We start from the raw sequence: 20,395 nt of genomic DNA on the forward strand, positions 1-20,395 counted from the left end.
AGATAACGTAGCCATTAATCCCCTGAAAAAAAAGTAGTAGCACTATAACTAATATCATCACCAGGGGTCCCACATCTTGTACCTTCCATCAAGTGTACTGTAGCCTCCCGTGTTTCTCTCTCCTCCTCCACTTTTGAATCCTCTCACCCCGTTGACATGTCGCAAAGTCAAGTGAGGAGGCGCGCCCACCCTCACAAAACTCCAAGCCCCAAGAAAGAAAAGAAAACCGGAAAGAAAAAGAGCCCCCACAGCATAGACCAGTAGCCCTCACCCCTTTTTAGGACAGGATCCAATGCCTTTGCCCACCACTCTCTCTCTCTCTCTCCTTTTACTCTGCCCCAGAGTCTCCTCACTCTTCCAAAACAATCAATAAACTAGCAAAAGTCAGCGCCTCCCCCTTATCTCCTCCTCCTCCTCCCTCCGGAGCCGGCCAAGAACCCAACCACTCCGCCTGCCGATGGAAGAGGAGCGCTGCTTCAACAACTGGGACCTGGACGCCGTCGTGCGCCTGGGCTGCCGCCGCCGCCTCTCCCCGCCGCGGCAGGGGGACACCAACCCCTTCGCCGCGCTTCTGCCACCGCAGCCGCGGAAGGAGAAGGAGAAGGCTGCGGTGCAGGCGCCGGAGCCTGCCAAGGAGCCGGAGGCAGATACCGGGTGGCGCTTCCCGGACCTGTGTGCCGACGGCGGGCAAGGCGGCGACGAGCTCCTCAGGGCGCTGTTGGCCGCCCACCCTCCTCCCCTGCCTCAGCCTCTGCCAGCGCCACCGTCTCCGCCGACGCCGACGCCGACGCCTCCGCCGCCCCAGCGACAGCTGCAGCCGGTGGACGTGCCGCCACCCCAGGTGCACGCAGCTCCGGCTTCTGCTCCGGCAAGGGCGCAGCCGAGCGGGCGGCCGGTGCCCGGTGGCGCGCCAAGATCCAAGAGAAGGTACGCAAACACACACACCCTCAACCCGAGCCCTCATCTCTCAGCCCCGCACCATGAGAGGCTCTCAACCCCCGCGCTCGATAGAACACAAGAGGGAAGGAAGGCGAGAGAACAAGTCACACTGCCTCTGGATCCCAGGCTCTTCCTTAGAAAAAAGAAATAGTTTCTGAATCCCCGGTTCTTGACCACATGCTCCCAAGCACGCAAAACCAAGGAAAGAAAACACCCCCAATTCCAGTTCCTTCTTGCACAAAAAAGAAAGAACACCCAAAACCCACCCCTGTTCTTGAGTTTCAAGGAGAAAAAAGCCAACCCTGTTCTTGGCGAAAATGAGCCGTGGAAGAAAGGGGAGGAAAAAACAAGCAACCAAAAGGGAACAAGAAGCTCTAGCGGGAGGGTAGCCGGCGAAGAAGCCGACCAAAGCGGTGCCTTGGTGCGGGAACACATCTCCGAGGGAGTCGGCGACCGCAACCGCCGGGTGCGCCGTCGCTCCGCCCTGTGCGATGCGGTGGATCCGCCTCGCTCGCTGCCGATCCGCCGTGTGCCTACGTGCGATGCGGGACTCTGGGTAGGCCGTAGGTGGCTGCCGGTGGCGGCTGACAGGGGGTAGACCGTAGACGGTGTGCCGGGTGGGTAGGTGGAGCAAGGGTTTGGAACGGACGACATTGTTGGCCGTTGGGCTGCGGCGGCGTCGTCGTGGGCCAGTAGTTGGGCTGGGCTAAAATTGATTTTCCTTTTCGGTGCGATGCCTGCCGTTTCTGTCATTCGAGTTGCAGATTTCTGTGAGTTGCTAACGTTGTTTCCATGCTCACCAGGAAGAACCAGGTGAAGAAGGTGGTCTGCCACGTTCCCGCGGACAGCTCGTCGTCGGACGTGTGGGCGTGGCGCAAGTACGGCCAGAAGCCCATCAAAGGCTCCCCCTACCCAAGGTCAGCTGAGTTCCTTCTCCGTTCGTTCCTTGCAGGAGACTGGCATTGCGGCGGCCACCGGCGGCGTCAGAGCAAACTGATCTCACCGGCTGCTCTGTTTCTTGAACAGGGGATACTACCGGTGCAGCAGCTCCAAAGGGTGCGCGGCGCGGAAGCAGGTGGAGCGCAGCCGCTCGGACCCCAACATCTTCATCCTCACCTACACCGGCGAGCACAACCACGCGGCGCCCACCCACCGCAACTCGCTCGCCGGGACCACCCGCCACAAGTTCCCCTCCTCGACGGCGCCTCAGCCGCCGCCGCCATCCGTGGTGGTGTGCGGCGCTTCTAGCTCCGGCGACGAGCAGCACCAGCCCCAGCAACCGAGCCCGAGCCGGACTTCCACGTCGGCCGCAGGGCTTTCCCCTACGACGCCGCTGCGCACGCCATCCATTGAGGAGGACGATGACGAGGAGGATGGGCTGCGGGTGGAGGACATAGAGATGGCCGGCGAGGACGAGCTGCTGTTCATGAACACTGACGACGACGACGCGGCACCACTGGAGTCGATGCCCTCGCTCTTCGACACCGTCGATGAGCCTTTCCTGAGCTCTTCCTGGGTGTCGGCCTCCACCACCGCCGGCGAGCCACCTACAGGGGCAGCCGGCGCCAAGAGCTGACTGACTTCTTGAAGAGAAAATTGTGTGCCGTCCTTGTAGATGAAAGAAATCATGGGAAGCAGAGAGGAGAAGAAAGCATATGATCCACCATGCTAATCGATCCATCGATGGGCAGCATCATGATACTAGTACTAGTTGTAGTATAAGTAGTCAGACCAGACCTGTATCGAGCTTGATCCATCACCAACCAATCCAACCTTCTAGCCTTTCTTCACTGACTAGAACATCTTGGCATTTATTCTCTCTCCTTTTTTCTTCTTGGTTTTCTTTAGGAATAGTTGAAACTTTGTATATCTTTCTCTTAGGTGCCTTTTTTCTTGCAAAACTGAAAGTGGTAGATGATGAACCAACAAAAAGGAGTGCAAAAATGAAAGAAAAAGTGGATGGTGTGTTTGGGTGGCTCTTTTTGTTCTTCCTCTTGCACGGAGTTGAGATCATATATTCTTTTTGTTTAATTAATAGTATTGTTTAATAAGTGATATGGGGCGTGTAATGATGTGGCCTGCGTGCAAGAGAATATTCCGATATGAGTATGAACTAGGAAGAACGGCGCGCTTCGCCACGCCTGTAAAGGATGCTGGCTGGGCTGGGCCTGTAAAAATTGCGTCTGTAATAATCAGATATTTGCCTAACTAATGATGCATTATGCTTAGATTTTAAAAAAGACAAACATAACACTGAGAATATTAACCTGGTAAATAGAGAGTAAATTTAATGTTGTAGATACAACGAATTCCATGACCAGAGCAGAGCAACAAACCTACACTCTGATGCTCTATATGCAATTTGCATAGTTGAGCATATTACAGAAAAAAAATACATATGTGCATTTGACTACACAGATTACATATATCAGTAAAAAAAATGCTTCTTTTCTCGAGGACTTGTGATGAGTTGCTGCTAATGGCGAGACGTAATAGAAGTACCGCCAGGAGAAAGGCTAGAAAGTAGTCAGGAAATAAAAATCCTTCATTGTCCTGGGCACAAATGGCCATCAGTTTACAGTGCTGAATCAAATAGTACCTTCAATGCACAACAGGAAGAAAATGGCAGGATAATAAAACAATTGAGAGGAAGCACATGCATCCGGTGAGGATGAATGATTAGGTAAAAAGTGAAGTAAAATGTGCACACAACTTCTGCATAAACATATAGCCTATAGGCTATGACACCTACAGTTTCATAATGGAGATGATGTTGAACGGTTGAATCTGTGTAACAAATTACATTAGGAAGTAACTAAGCAAAGGATTAATTAAGTCCATCATTTGAACAACCAACGTAGTACCTATCCACCATTCCCATTAAGAAAAATGAACTGACCATTACACATGGCAAGATTTTAATCCTTTGGCCTAAAGCACAACACACTGATTACTGAAACACACCTTCGCAGTAGAGAAAAACTTCCCCATCGGTACAGAAATCATGGCACTGAATGGTCTCCTCCACAGCCCAAATTGGCAATATGAACTGCAAGAAACTTGAACCAATCCACTATCTCCTGGTAACAAAAAAAAGGGAGAATGAAATTAAGAAATAATAGCTATCTATGAATCTCATGATTAGTTTTATCTAGTGCCCAACTGAATTCCAGACCTGTACTCCTACAGCTCAATTATTCAACTAGTGCACTGGTAGCCTGCATCTCAAAACACTATAGTGAATTAACCTGGAAAATTAGTATGTATCTCCAAAACATCAATCTACACGGCTTCAAATATAACAATGTAAGATAGGTGTCATTTCTGACTTTTCAGTCATTACGGAACTCAATGAAGGAAAATGGAGTGTGGACAGGAGGTAAACAAAAAATAAGGAAGCTAAATCAGGAGCTATTTTTTGCCCATTGTGCAATAGGGGAACATTGTCCATTAGCATGTTAGAAATCTCTCTGTAGACAGGGGATAGCAAAAAAAAAAGAAAGCTAAAGCAGGAGCTAAGTTTTGCACAGTGTGCAACAAGGGAACGTAGTCCCTTTTGGTGTTAGATATCTCTCTCCCTGCAGGGACACAGAATAGCATATTGAGTATTGACGGTGCATGTCAATCAAGAAAGCGCATCATGGCGCACTCAGATAAGAAAAACGCACGTGAAACCAGTTTGACCCTCCATAAATTATCATGAAACCCTATGGAGCATAAATACGTAATAAACAGATAAAAGTATAAAACCGTCAGCATATTGCATAAAACTATGTAGAGCATTGACAAAAAGGCATCAATTTTGTGGCCACTACAAATTCAAAAACAATGCAATGTTTCATGCAATCGCTAATGAACCACCATGAAGGAATGCAAGACGTGAGAAAAGGCAAGAGCATGGAAAAAGCAAATCAGCACCCATGCTTTCATCATCTATGCTCTCATCTTCCGTCTGAGCAACAAAAACCAAACTGAAACAGAGAAAACTAGAAATAAAGCAAAAGCAATACAACAATAAATTAATTGATAAAACAATCGGAGCTAAAGATGTGGATTAGGCTGCCAAATTTGATTAGATAGGGGCATCGTCAACCTTTCAAAAACCCCAGGGACAAAGACAAAAGGAATGTACCCATGTCTTTTAAACGGTGCAGGATACAAATTACCTCTACACTTCATTTTCTGAAGACTGCTCCTTTGAAACATCTCCAACACAACTAGAAACAGATGCTAAAACATGGACGCTTGCTGCTGGAACCATATAAATTGAGACCATCGTTGGCACTTGGCAGCCAAATAAGAAAGTAGAATAAGAAGTAGATAAGAACAATCTACTTTGTGCGCAAAATTCAAATAGGCAGTCTAGGTCTAGGATATGTTGGTCTTCCTCAAGTTGACTCAAATCTGTATGGTGCATGCAGTATTCACGAAACTGATTGAAATAACACATGGAAAACAAAAGGACAAACAGATTGAGATATATCACCATGATAGTAAATGGCATTTCTCTATATTAACCAATCAGTAAGCATTATAGGCACCAGGGAGGGACTGACCTGAGATGCCTTCACAGAGCTAACCATCTATGCTAATGGCTGTTATGCTACATCCTAAACCTTTGAAAGATCACCTTTTGACCGCCAAAAATTGCAGATGTCAGGGCTGCATGAGCATGACATATTAATTCATCAAGAATATGCAACTTGAAAGGTAATGTATAAAAATAAAACCAATAACACCAACAGTTTCAACAGTAAATGTCACACCCGGTTTAGGAAAGGTAACCGAATGCATCTCATATGTGCGCCAGGATCAAGTTCCGCACATACAGTAGACGTCACAAGCGAATATCCGAAGCAATGCATTAACGAAAAAGGAGTACACTTTATTACATGACCGACAGTCTTAATCTTAAACGAATAAATAAACATCGATAACATAGCAGCGGACTTCAACTTCACAGTCAGTTGACTGAGAGACATACGCCTAGAATTCTCCAATATCTTCAGGAAACTCCGGACAAATATCTTGTTCTGAGCAGCATTGGTTTTAATAAAGCAAGCGTGAGTACACTTATGGTTGGTACTCAGCAAGTGGAGTAAATTATATGACATGCAAGGCTATAATCAAGGAAAAGCTGACATGGTTTGACTGCGATAAGCATTTTTAGTTGGTCAAGTTTTAATTAGGCAAGCATTAGCTAAATGTAAGTGTATACCAGCCCTTAAATAAACTGTCTGAGATGAAACAATCCACAACACATCGATAAAAAAATAGAACCAGTGATTTAGATCATCTTTAAGTTTAATTATCATGTGAGGGTCCAAGCCGCTCTTAACCATGAGCACGGCTGATATATCAGTTTTCACTCTGCAGAGGTTGTACACTTTACCCACAACTCGTGTTTCCCTTGATGCCCAGGTTTGCAAGGCCCTTAAACACTTCCAAGGTGGGTGGCAGCGATTCACTACAAGGCCTTTACAAAGATTCTCTAACTCATGACAATGTGTTAAGGTTTCAAGTCAAAGCGGTCATAACTTCCCCTAATGAGGCAGACGCCTTACCCAGGACCATATCACACCCTCAAGAGGACCAAGCTATACCCTGACGATGCAACCCCTCTTGCCCTTTTGGTAAGATCATCATAACCTAGAGTTTCTAATTAATTAGCCAAGACCAGAGCCATGTAGTAATTGTGGTTGTACTGTTTTTCTGGGTGGTTCTCCATGTTCCAATTGATTCAATAATCTTATTTATCACCAACAACCATCTAGAAAAGGTAAAACATTATCATTGATATCCAGGTTATCCAACCAGAATCTATGTAGAAGCAATAAGCGTAGCTACAACATAAATGTAAATACCCAGGTTTAATCAAGGAAGTTAAATTGAAACTAGGCATGTCCTTAACTTGGGTTCCATCATATTCTAGACACCTGCATGCATATAAAGTAAAGGTGTAATTGTGATATTAATAGGACTGAAACATGATCAAGGACCACTTGCCTTCGTTAGCAAACTGCTGCTGCTCAGGAAACTCTTCAAAGTCTTGACCCTGCGGATCCTCGAACTGCGCACCGTCTAACGTCGTACACAAGCACATACAAGCAAACAAGTGTAAATAATAAGAAACAGTACACCAATCAATATAAATAGAACAAAACAATGTAATAAAACTACTGCTCATGCCGTAAGGATCGCGTGAGCGCAATGATCGATGAAAACGGAGTTAAAACGAAGAAGTTAGGGCTAAAACAAGGTTCTAGGGACCTATCTGTAAAGGTTTTGAATCTAAAAGGGCTCTGACAGAAGAAACTGGGGGCTAGATTGCAATTAAACCCTAGACAGAGGGGTTAGAATGTAAAATAGAGGGATATTGGACGGCGGGTTCTATTTTTGAAAACTATAGGGGTCTAAACAGAAGAAACAGGACCTAATCGTGATTACTTTTGAACTGGGAAGGACTGCGGGTTGATTCCGGGGAAACTTAAGGGCTCATCTGCAAGTTTACCTCGGTTGACCGGTACGCTGACCAAAAGACTCGGGTTCAAAAGGATCTAGGCCGTCGGATCTTGATCCGACGGTGGGGACGCGGCGGCGAGACCACAGCGGCGGCGATCGGCGAGGCTTCGCCGGAGACAACACGAAAACGTGTTTCCCGGCTCGGTTTTGGCTCAGATCTGGACGAGAAGATGGAGCGCGATGAGGGGAAACCAATTAGGGGGTAGAGAGGGAGAGGCGGCGGCGATCTTCGGTACGCGTCGAGCAGCCACGGGAGAAGCGGGGGAGAGGGAAAAAGAGGGCGGCCGAGCATCCTCACCACCACGCGGTGCTCTGGGAGTGGTTGTTTGACGGCGGGCGGCAGCGGAGCGGCGGCGGAGGGCGCAGACGCTAGGGTTTAGGGCGCGAGGTGGCTGCAGCTTGGGGAAAAGCCCTAGGGTTTAGGGCGGCTCTTATAGGGGGCCGTGGAGGTGCCTGGGCGTGCGGGCCCGAGGCGAAGGCGGCGGGGACGGCGAGGGGATGAGCCGGACTCGAGCTTGGGTCCGGTGCGGTGCGGGGGACGAAGGGCCTGACAGGCGGGCCCCGCCTATCAGCGCGAGAGCGAGAGAGAGGGGGAAGTGGGCGCGCTGATGGGCCGAGGGGAAGGGCTGGTGGGCCGCGTGCAGGTGGGAGAAAAGGAGAAAGGAAGGAGGCCGTGGGCCGGGCTGCCAGGGGAAAAAGAAGAGAAGGAGAAGGGAGAGGAAAATGGGCCAGCCCGGGAGAGAAGAGGAAGGGAGAAAGAAAGGAGAGTTTGCAAATTCAAATGTTTTTGAACTTTGAATTCGAATTTAAATCCAAATGAAGCACAATCAAAGAAACAATGCAAAGGGCATGAGATGCACATATCCTATTTTCCTTATATTTCTTTTTATTGATAAATAAAAATACTTTCAATTCATGATAACCATTCTTAATTAAAGGATTCAAAATAAATGTTGCGAATTCTAGATATCAACTAACCAAATTTATTTTAAACCTCTAGTTTGAATTTTAGGGTGTTACAAACCTACCCTCCTTAAAAGGAATCTCATCCTCGAGATTCGGCTGGGCTAGCAAAGAGCTGGGGAAATTCTGCCTGTAACTCTTCCTCTCGTTCCCAGGTAGCCTCATCCTCTGCATGGTGACTCCACTGGACCCTACAGATCCGTATTCTCTTACTCCGGGTAACTCTCTCTGCTGTGTCCAGTATTTTGATCAGGTGCTCCTCATAAGTCAAGTCCTCCTGCACATCCAGTTCTTCCAGTGGCAACTGCTCCTCGGATACCCTCAAACATTTCTTCAACTGTGAGATATGAAACACATTGTGCACGTCTGACAACCGTGCAGGTAACTCTAGTTGGTAGGCCACCTCGCCTTTCCATTCTAGGATCTTGAACGGACCAATGTATCGAGGCGACAGCTTCCCTTTGACCTTGAACCTGCGCAAACCTCTAATAGGTGACACCTTCAAATACACGTAGTCCCCTTCCTCAAAGGTCAACTCTTGTCGTCGAGTATCGGCATAGCTTTTCTGCCTCGACTGAGCCACCTTCATGTTCTCACGAACAACCTGTACCTGCCTTTCAGCCTCTTTAATGATCTCAGGCCCGAACAACTGACTTTCACCTGTCTCACTCCAGTACAACGGAGTCCTGCATTTCCTGCCATACAGTGCCTCAAACGGTGCCATCTTTAGACTGGCCTGATAACTGTTGTTATAAGAGAACTCTACAAACGGAAAACTCTTATCCCAACTGCCTCCATGTTTCAATGCACAAGCTCTGAGCATATCCTCTAACATCTAGTTCGTCCTTTCTGTCTGCCCATCAGTCTGCGGATGATAAGCGGAGCTGAAATGCAGCTTCGTGTCCATTGACTCATGCAACTTTTGCCAAAACCGAGACATAAACTGAGTGCCTCTATCCGACACTATCTTCTTGGGTACCCCATGCAAACACACGATCCGGGAGATGTACAACTCCGCTAATCGTGCCCCAGTGTAGGTAGTCTTTACTGGTATAAAGTGAGCCACCTTGGTCAGTCGATCCACTATAACCCATATAGAGTCATACCCGTCTCGTGTACGTGGAAATCCCACAATGAAATCCATACCAATTTCTTCCCATTTCCATTCTGGCATCTTCAAGGGCTGTAACAATCCGGCTAGTCTCTGATGTTCTGCCTTAACTCTCTTAACACATCACACAATGCCACATGAGCTACAACGTCACGTTTCATGCCATACCACCAATACCTTTCCTTCAAATCCTGATACATCTTAGTACTGCCAGGGTGGATAGAATAAGCCGAGTCATGAGCTTCCTGCAAAATTTTCTCTCGGAGATGATCCACATCGGGCACACATATCCTCTTTCTGAACCATACTGTTCTGTGTTCATCTTCGGTAAAATCTGGTGCCTTGCCTGCTTCTATCATCTCCCTTATCTCATGTACCTTAGGATCCTCAAGCTAACCCTTTCGTATATCTTGCTCGAGGGTTGGCTCTACCTCTATAGTGATTCCTTCCGTATGAGCGACGAACCCTAGATTGAGACATTCAAACTCTTCGCACAATTCCCGAGGCATCTGGCTAACCATGATCGCATTCACATAACTCTTGCGACTCAAGGCATCAGCAACCACATTTTCCTTCTCTGGGTGATAGTGTATCTCCAGATCATAATCATTGATGAGCTCTAACCATCTTCGCTGTCTCAAGTTGAGGTCGTTCTGAGTGAAGATATACTTCAGGCTCTTATGATCGGTGTATATCTAGCATTTGTGACCCAGCAAATAATGCCTCCATATCTTCAGAGCATGTATCACTGCTGCTAGCTCCAAGTCATGTATAGGATAGTTCTGTTCATGTTTTCTCAACTGACGGGACGCATATGCAATCACATGTCCCTCTTGCATCAACACACAGCAAAGACCTTGCTTAGAAGCATCACAATAAATGTCAAAACTCTTATGGATATCGGGCATAGTAAACACTGGTGCGGTCGTCAGCCTTTTTCTCAACTCTTCAAAACTGTTTTGGCATGCCTCTGACCATTCAAACTTCTTATCTTTCTCTAGTAGTGAAGTAAGAGATTTCACTATCTTAGAGAAGCCTTCTATAAATCTCCGATAATATCCCGCGAGTCCTAAGAAACTCTGGATTTCCGATACGGTCGTAGGTGGCTTCCAATTCAACACATCTCTGACTTTCCCTGGGTCTACTGCAATACCTCCCTTGGTGATAACATGGCCAAGGAACGAGACCTCCTCCAACCAGAATTCACACTTGTTGAGCTTCGCATACAACTGATTATCCCTGAGTTTCTGTAAAACAAGTCTCAAGTGCTCCTCATGTTCCTCCTCATTCCTGGAGTACACCAGAATATCATCAATGAATACCACCACAAACTTATCGAGATACTCCATGAACACTTTATTCATCAGATACATAAAGTAAGCTGGAGCATTAGTCAACCCAAACGACATCACCGTATATTCATATAGTCCATATCTGGTAGTGAATGCTGTCTTGGCAATATCTGAAGGTCGTATCCTCAACTGGTGATACCCTGACCTCAAATCAATCTTTGAGAATACCTTGGCTCCCTTCAACTGATCAAACAAGTCTTCTATACGCGGCAATGGATACTTGTTCTTGATAGTCACCTCATTCAAGGCCCTGTAGTCAACACACATCCGCTGTGTACCATCCTTCTTTTCAACGAATATTACGAGTGCTCCCCAAGGTGAAGAGCTAGGACGAATGTACCCCTTATCTAGCAATTCTTTCAGTTGTTTCTTAAGTTCCTCTAATTCACCAACTGACATTCTATATGGCCTCTTGGCAATAGGTGCAGTACCAGGTAAAAGATCTATGATAAATTCAATGTCGCGTTCAGGTGGCATACCTGGCAAATCATCAGGGAAGACATCCGGGTACTCGCTGACAACTCTGATATCCTCCATCAAATTTGCCTTCAACTGATTCACTACACAATCTGCTGCCGACGGGAGTGTTGCAACAAACTCGAATCTTTCACCTTCTGGGCTAGTGATAAATACTGATCTTTTGGCACACTGAATTACTGCATCAACCTTGCTTAGCCATCCCATTCCGAGTATGACATCGATTCCCTTGGAATCCAGCACCACAAAGTTTGCACGGAACTCTCTACCCACAATCTTGAAACTGACTCCAAGACACTGATACATGGCCCTCATATTTCCCCCAGGTGAACTAACTAGCATGTGGTTTGACATAGAATGCATGGGAGTGCCATGTTTTGCAACAAACTGAGCAGAAATAAAAGAATGCAATGCGCCGGAATCAAACAAAACTGATGCAGGGGCTGAGTTGACAAGAAACATACCGAACACAATGTCTTGAGCTTCCTGAGCGGTCTCCACGGCGACATGGTTTACACGCCTGCGGACGAAGTTCTGCTAACCCTTGTTGCCCTGCGGCGTTTGGTTGTTGTTTCTAGGTTGCTGCTGCTGCGGGATCTGCCTCTGTCCGCTGTTGTTGAACTGGCCTAGAGTGTTCTGGCCATTTCCCTTGGGACAACGATTGGCATAGTGTCCCGCTTCACCACATCTGAAGCATGTATTACCACCGGCGGGAGCAGGGGCATTGTTTCTCATTGGTGTGCCCGTAGGAGTGCCCTGGCGATTCTGCTGAAGGTTGGAGCGCTGCACTGACTGACCTGCGTGCTGAGCTTGCTGCTACTGTTGACCCTGTTGGTTGAAACACTGGTATTGACTCTGCCCGAAGTTGACACTCTGTCCTCCTGGGCGGAAGGGTGTTCCCTGCGGAGCGTTGAAGTGAGGACGTGCATTGCTGCTGGACTGCGTTGATAACTCGTACTTTCTCTTCTGCTCACCCATCTTCTTGTGAGCATGCTCCACCATGATGGCTTTGTCCACCATCTTCTGGAAACTATCGAAAGTGTGCACCATTAATTGCTACTTGATAGGACCAATCAGACCCTCCCTGAAGTGATCCTGCTTCTCCTCATCATCTGCAACATCTGCAGGGGCGTAACGAGATAGTTGGATGAACTTGTCCCGATACTCGCTCACGGACATTGTCCCTTGTTTTAATGCAAGGAACTCTTGTTTTTTGAGCTTCATCAGGCCCTTGGGTATGTGCTGCTCCCTGAACTTGCTTCTGAACTCCTGCCAGCTGATGGTGTCGGGGTTGTCATGAGCTGTTGTGTAAGCATCCCACCAATCTACGGCGGTACCTTCCAGTCTGCCTGAGGCGTAAAGGACCTTCTCCCTGTCGGTGCACTGGGCGAGGTTGAGCATCTTCTCCACTGTCTTGATCCAGTCATCAGCTTGAAGTGGATCCGGTGAGTGAGAGAATGTGGGAGGCTTGTGACTCATGAACTCCCTGTGCCTGTCCCTTGCTGGTGGTGGTGGAGGTGGAGGTGGTGGAGCTTGGTTCATCTAAGTCTACATGTTGGCGATGGTGTTCGCCATGTTGGTCAGCAGCTGAGTCTGGGCAGCGAGAAACTGCTCCATCCCTGCGGGTGGCGTCTGGTGTGGTTGGCTTGGTTGCGGATCGGGGTTGGTGTTGTTGCGCGTCCTTCATCGCGGCACTGCAGGCTGATCAACTCCTGACCCGGACCTGGTGTTCACCATCTGATTGGTTAGAAAAAGGAGACTCATGAAATCAATCATGGAAAAAGGGTAGGAACAAGGGTAAGATAAAGATAGAAAAGAAATAGACATCCCCAAAATTTTACTAAACTTTATATTTGTATTAATAGCTTGATAGGATTGTGGTCATCACTCCACAACCTATCGCAATCATTACAAAGATCCAAATCACACCATTGTCACAAAACCAAGCACACCTTAACATTAATCTAATTTAACACACTATTGAGATCGTTCGAACTAGCGATTACAAAAGACTCTTAGAAACTCCTACCTAGAAAGAAAATTTACTCCTATATTAATTTCTAAATCTATCCTCTAACGATAGCTGGTGCGGTAGCCGGGCTCTTCGTAGTGAACGCGCTTGCGAGGGGGTGACTAAGGCAAGTACTCCCTCGGCTCGTCACTGTCGTACTCCGGGGGTAACACTAGATCCCCTCTCAGCCGAGCCTCCAGAATTGCCTTCTCCCTGATAGTCTTCATCAGCTTTTTCTTGACCTCCTGGATCTCTGCCCCGGCTTCATCCAGATCCGTGCTGAGAGCGGCGACCAGCTCCTGCGTAGTGTCCATGAGCAGGCTCTCTTCCTGAGAGGGTGGGGCAGGAATCTGCGCACAAGTAGCTCCCCTCTTGCACCGTGGAAACTGCTGAAACTCAGTGCCCAGGAGCTCATCCTTGTAAGCGTGGTAGAGGTAGTAGAGTGCCCTCCTGGCGGCTTCACTAGTCCCTGCCTCCAAGATCGTTCTGGGCACCTCGTCAATATGCTTGGAGTACTCCACCCAGCAGCCAGGTCTCTCATCCGGGACATAGATCAACACTGACACCAGCCACTCTTCCTCCTGCTGTGCATTCCTGAACAAGTGGGCCTCATAATGCAGCTTCCGCGGAAAGCCAATCCTCTGCATGGCCCTCCAGAGAAGCGCGGGGAATGGACCCTCAGCAGAGTCCAAGTGAAGTATCTGCTTCTCATAGTGAGGCTCAAGTGGTGGTGGATTTGTGGCGGCGGCTGGCTCTGGATCATCATCTGGATCGTCGTCGTCATCTCCTGGTGCACCGGAGTCATCATCACCACCCTCACCCTTATCTCCATCTGCGGCACCTGAATCACCACCATCTCCTCCTGTAGGGCCCTCATTGCTGCCACTTGAGACCTCTGGATGGTCCTCTGGCAACTCCATGGGCTCCTCCTCAGTGTCGGTGTCCACCCATCCCCCATTGGAATCATCGTAGTAGTCGTGGTTGTCCTCTGGGTCAGACACCTCCTGTGAGTGATGAATCGGACGCGGTGGTCCACGGGTGCTCTTATGGGCAGTCTGCTTATTTCTGGCCATCTGTAACAAAAGTAAGGGCAGCGCAAGATAGAGGACATTTAGAAAAAATGCTATGAGTGACCTTAAAGCAAGATTGCATTTTTGTAAAATATCAACACACTTGGGAGACAAGTATGAGTTCAAGGAGAAAAAGATAGTGATGTAATCAAGAAATAAGCAGTTTTCAAAAGCAAGCAGGCAGAAGCTTGGTTTCTAAGAAAGATAAGACTTAAAATTCGACCATTACTGTCTAGGCTAATGTCCTACAGTCAACATGGCTCTGATACCACTTTTGTCACACTTGGTTTAGGAAAGGTAACCGAATGCATCCTATATGTGCGCCAAGATCAAGTTCCTCACATACAGTAGACGTCACAAGCGAATATCCGAAGCAATGCATTAACGAAAAAGGAGTATAATAGTACTTTATTACATGACCGACAGTCTTAATCTTAAACAATAAATAAACGTCGATAAAATAGCAGCGAACTTCAACTTCACAGGCAGTCGACTGAGAGACATACACCTAGAATTCTCCAATATCTCCAGGAAACTCCGGATAAATATTTTGTTCTGAGCAGCATTGGTTTTAATAAAACAAGCGTGAGTACACTTATGGTTGGTACTCAGCAAGTGGAGTAAATTATATGATATGCAAGGCTACAATCAAGAAAAAGCTGACATGGTTTGACTGCGATAAGTATTTTTAGTTGGTCAAGTTTTAATTAGGCAAGCATTAGCTAAATGTAAGTGTATACCAGCCCTTAAATAAACTGTCTAAGATGAAACAATCCACAACACAGCGATAAAAAAATAGAACTAGTGATTTAGATCATCTTTAAGTTTAATTATCATGTGAGGGTCCAAGCCGCTCTTAACCATGAGCACGGCTGATATATCAGTTTTCACTCTGCAGAGGTTGTACACTTTACCCACAACTCGTGTTTCCCTTGATGCCCAGGTTTGCAAGGCCCTTAAACACTTCTAAGGTGAGTGACAGGGATTCACTACGAGGCCTTTACAAAGATTCCCTAACTTATGACAATCTGCTAAGGTTTCAAGTCAAAGCGGTCATAACTTCCCCTAATGAGGCGAACGCCTTACCCAGAACCATATCACATCCTCAAGAGGACCAAGCTATACCCCGACTATGCAACTCCTCTTGCCCTTTCGGTAAGATCATCATAACCTAGAGTTTCTAATTAATTAGCCAAGACCATAGCCATGTAGTAATTGTGGTTGTACTGTTTTCCTGGGTGGTTCTCCATGTTCCAATTGATTCAATAATCTTATTTATCACCAACAACCATCTAGAAAAGGTAAAACATTATCATTGATATCCAGGTTATCCAACCAGAATCTATGTAGAAGCAATAAGCGTAGCTACAACATAAATGTAAATACCCAGGTTTAATCAAGGAAGTTAAATTGAAACTAGATATGTTCTTAACTTGGGTTCCATCATATTCTAGACACCTGCATGCATATAAAGTAAAGGTGTAATTGTGATATGAATAGGACTGAAACATGATCAAGGACCACTTACCTTCATTAGCAAACTGCTGCTGCTCAGGAAACTCTTCAAAGTCTTGACCCTGCGGATCCTCGAACTGCGCACCGTCTAACATCGTACACAAGCACATACAAGCAAACAAGTGCAAATAATAAGAAATAATACACGAATCAATATAAATAGAACAAAATAATGTAATAAAACTACTGCTCATGCCGTAAGGATCGCGTGAGCGCAAGAATCGATGAAAACGGAGTTAAAACAAAGAAGTTACGGCTAAAACAAGGTTCCATGGACCTATCTGTAAAGGTTTTGAATCTAAAAGGGCTCCGACAGAAGAAACTGGGGGCTAGATTGCAATTAAACCCTAGACAGAGGGGTTAGAATGTAAAACAGAGGGATATTGGACGGCGGGTTCTATTTTGAAAAACTACAGGGGTCTAAACAGAAGAAACAAGACCTAATCGCGATTACTTTTGAATTGGGAAGGACTGCGGGTTGATTCCGGGGAAACTTAAGGGCTCATCTGCAAGTTTGCCTCGGTTGACCGGTACGCTGACCAAAAGACTCGGGTTCAAAAGGATCTAGGCCGTCGGATCTTGATCCAACGGTGGGGACGTGGGGAAGGTGCGGGAGCGGCGGCGGGACGCCGGCGGCGATCGGCGGGGCTTCGCTGGAGACAACACGAAAACGTGTTTCCCGGCTCAGTTTTGGCTCGGATCTGGACGGAAAGATGGAGCGCGATGAGGGGAAACCAATTAGGGGGTAGAGAGGGAGAGGCGGCGGCGATCTTCAGTGCACGTCGAGCGGCCACGGGAGAAGCGGGGAAGAGGGAAAAAGAGGGCGGCCGAGCATCCTCACCACCACGCGGTGCTCCGGGAGTGATTGTTCGACGGCGGGCGGCAGCGGAGCGGTGGCGGCCCGATGCGCGGGCGGCAATGGCGGCGGCGGAGGGCGCAGACGCTAGGGTTTAGGGCACGGGGCGGCTGCGGCTTGGGGGAAAGCCCTAGGGTTTGGGGCGGCTCTTATAGGGGGCCGTGGAGGTGCCTGGGCGTGCGGGCCCGAGGCGGAGGCGGCGGGGACAGCGCGGGGACGAGCCGGACTCGAGCTTGGGTCCGGTGCGGTGCGGGGGACGAAGGGCCTGACAGGCGGGCCCCGCCTGTCAGCTTGAGAGCGAGAGAGAGGGGGAAGAGGGCGCGCTGATGGGCCGAGGGGAAGGGCTGGTGGGCCGCGTGCGGGTGGCAGAAAAGGAGAAAGGAAGGAGGCCGTGGGCCGGGCTGCCAGGGGAAAAGAAGAGAAGGAGAAGGGAGAGGAAAATGGGCCGGCCCGGGAGAGAAGAGGAAGGGAGAAAGAAAGGAGAGTTTGCAAATTCAAATGTTTTTGAACTTTGAATTTGAATTTAAATCCAAATGAAGCACAACCAAAGAAACAATGCAAAGGGCATGAGATGCACATATCCTATTTTCCTTATATTTCCTTTTATTGATAAATAAAAATACTTTCAATTCATGATAACCATTCTTAATTAAAGGATTCAAAATAAATGTTGCGAATTCTAGATATCAACTAACCAAATTTATTTTAAATCTCTAGTTTGAATTTTAGGGTGTTACAGTAAAAGAGAAAGCAAATTCTGAAAATTAAGGTTGGAGCTACCCACAACATTTCTGTAGGTCGGCACAAAAGAGATAGCATTGAATTAAACAATGTACATGCCTTTTTAATAACCAAAAGTTCAGAAAATGCCTGCAGCAGGTCAATCTCAAATAATCATGAGGTTACCCCTGAGCATCAGAAAAATTGCAGTTGTTGTTTGGCATCATATCAAATTGTATAGTGCACCATGTAAAGTTATCACTGTCATTTTTCATACCGCAATGCAAAACTCACCAGCCCGATCTTCCCACCGGCTCTCAGGCCATGCCGGTGAGACTTGCACTCCTGTGAGGCACTTCCTCTGGGCCATTGCGACATCGGCATCCAGGATGCTCCTTGGTCGACACACTACCTCTACAAAGTCATCGCAGGAGTTAGCCTCAGCACGTTTGAGGGCAATAAACTTGGATCAAGGCCCATGTCCTGATGCGTTGCAGTCCATGGCCCGTGTGGCGGGCTGTCGTTTGACCTTCCACAAGATGGTAGAAATGCCATGAACTTGTGACTGTGTTTGAGAGCTGCAGATGTCATTTGAAGCCGGAAACATCCATGCCGAGCGCCTCAGTTGGCATCTCCACACCTGGATCGCTGGCATAATCTCTACCTGCTGTGAAGCCTCCATTCCAGTAGGAAACCAGCTGGTTGACCGGCAACCAAGCAAATAACCTCCACCATACAACTTGATGCTTCTGTGCCTTAGGGCATATGGGTTATTACTGATGGCAATAAGCAAAAAAAGACCGTGCACACTATTGTTGGTGCCCAGTACACTAGCGTCCACTAAACCAAAAGGTAACTTACTTGCACCCCCTATTCCTATAAAATGCTTGTAGCCTGGGTATTTATATTTAGCTGCTAACTGGTGTCTACTATGTCATCTTTCGTGATATAGTGACAATTAGGATGATTATGCTGTTTGCCACGTGATAGCTCACTGAGACCGTGAACACCTGATCCCATGTTTACAAAGTATTTATGGTAAGGTCAATCAGTTGCATGGTGCTGTTTTAATTTGTAGCAAATGCCAACAAAAGTTAGAAATTTGGCGATCTTAAAAGGCATCCGCAACTCAGGAATAATTAGCTTTGGCTACCAGCTAGTTCAATCTGATGAAAGCCTTGATTAACAATAGGTCAAAAGCATGTTCCTCATAGCCCCAGCAGAGAGGTACCAATAGAAAATAACCAAGGTAAACTTAGAACTTAGGAAGGAGAAGTTTTCAAAGGTCAAATCTTTGTGGTTAACCTGTAGGATGGATTGAAATTACATGGAGCCTCTGACGGGGGAATGAACTGTGAGAATGGTAAAAACTAAATGGACGGTGCAAAGAAAGAGGATTAAAATACTACGTGAAAACGCATTTTAGGTAACGTGGTATTGGTAACGGGCGTTTGATGCCCACGGCTATTATTTAAGCCCGTTACTAATAAGTCCCATCCAACCTGGCAATACTAACATCCGTTACCATTAATTTACTAACGTCCGTTACCATTAATTTGTTATTGGTAACGGACATTAACAATGTCCGTTACCAATATCATTGGTAACGGACTTTAACAACGTCCGTTACCAATGTGACGTATAGTGGCAGATCCACCAGGGGGCTGAGGTGGCCCTAGCCCCCCCCCCCCCTCCCTCTCATGAAGCCCATGGAGCCCCCTGCAATTTCCAGCCACGGTTGAAAATGAGGAGGAAGAAAAGGAGGAAGAAGAAGAAAGAAGAAGAAGAGAAAGTGGAGGAGGAAGAAGAAAAGGGAGATGAGCCCCCAATGTTCAGCTTCTGGATCCCCCCTAGTGACACACATTGGTAACGGCCTTTAACGATGCCCGTTACCGATGTGACGTACATTGGTAACGAGCATTGTTAATGTCCCCGCACATTGGTAACGGGTGTTTGATGCTCGTTACCAATATGGTGCACATAATTTTTTATTTTTCTATTATTTTTCTAATATTTTTTCTTGAAGTACGAGAATGACTACCTTAAAAGAAACTAGACCAATCGGATTTAAGGCGTGACCTATAGAAATTCAAAAGATTTAAAAATATTAATATAAAAGTACTGCATCCCTCTTTGAACCACAAGTTGTTGTGTGATGTAGTGGTTAGGGGAGGCTCGTGCGAACTAAGATATCCTGGTTCGAATCTTAGAGGAGGCAAAAATTGTATTTACGGAGCCAAATCGTGTCTCTTGGAGGAAAAGAAGGCTGGTCAAGTGGGGGTGCCGCTATTGGGTATAGAAGTTTTTTTTGCTGTTATTTGATATTTTAAAATATGATTTTTAATATATTATTGTAACGGACATTAACATAATATCCATTATCAATGACAATCATGGGTAACAGACATCAACACAATATCTATTACCAAATGATTGTCGTTGGTAACGGGTTTATGCGTGTTACCGATGATGAGTCGTTAGTAACCAAATAAAAGTAATATTGATCATGCTCGTTATCAATGACTATCTTTGTGATTTGCCAATGAGCCTTTTCTCAGTAATGAAATAAGGTAGGAATCCCGAGCTCACCATGGCAGGGCGGTTGCGTGCTGTACCTTCACGGCGGCAAGATCGGTGTCCATTTTAGATTTTCTGGCCGTTGCTTGGCGCTGCTCTAGCATTTCGGGGCTGCGCCGGTAGCTGCCGTCGACGGAGGACGCAGGGATCAAATGAATGGGTGGTGATTCGCATCTGCCGGGAACCTAGCTTCGGATGGGGATGAGGAATAGGAACGCCGCCTCTGGCAGATGAGACGACGCCGAGGGAATCAACATTCAACAACGGGGTAGCGGGGCCTAT

At 47.0% G+C, this 20,395-nt stretch overlaps 1 protein-coding gene across 1 annotated transcript; it reads left to right on the forward strand.

Moving 5' to 3' along the window:
* The first annotated feature begins 349 nt into the window (after positions 1 to 349).
* Positions 350 to 2,922, forward strand: LOC112891563 (probable WRKY transcription factor 27). Its single transcript, XM_025958457.1, has 3 exons — positions 350 to 927; positions 1,743 to 1,856; positions 1,966 to 2,922. The coding sequence occupies exons 1-3, from the start codon at positions 458 to 460 to the stop codon at positions 2,513 to 2,515; spliced, it is 1,134 nt and encodes a 377-aa protein (XP_025814242.1). The 5' UTR covers positions 350 to 457; the 3' UTR covers positions 2,516 to 2,922.
* Positions 2,923 to 20,395: the final 17,473 nt, after the last annotated feature.

The sequence above is a fragment of the Panicum hallii genome, chromosome 5 (genome assembly GCF_002211085.1).
Source record: "Panicum hallii strain FIL2 chromosome 5, PHallii_v3.1, whole genome shotgun sequence".
NCBI classification, from domain to species: domain Eukaryota; kingdom Viridiplantae; phylum Streptophyta; class Magnoliopsida; order Poales; family Poaceae; genus Panicum; species Panicum hallii.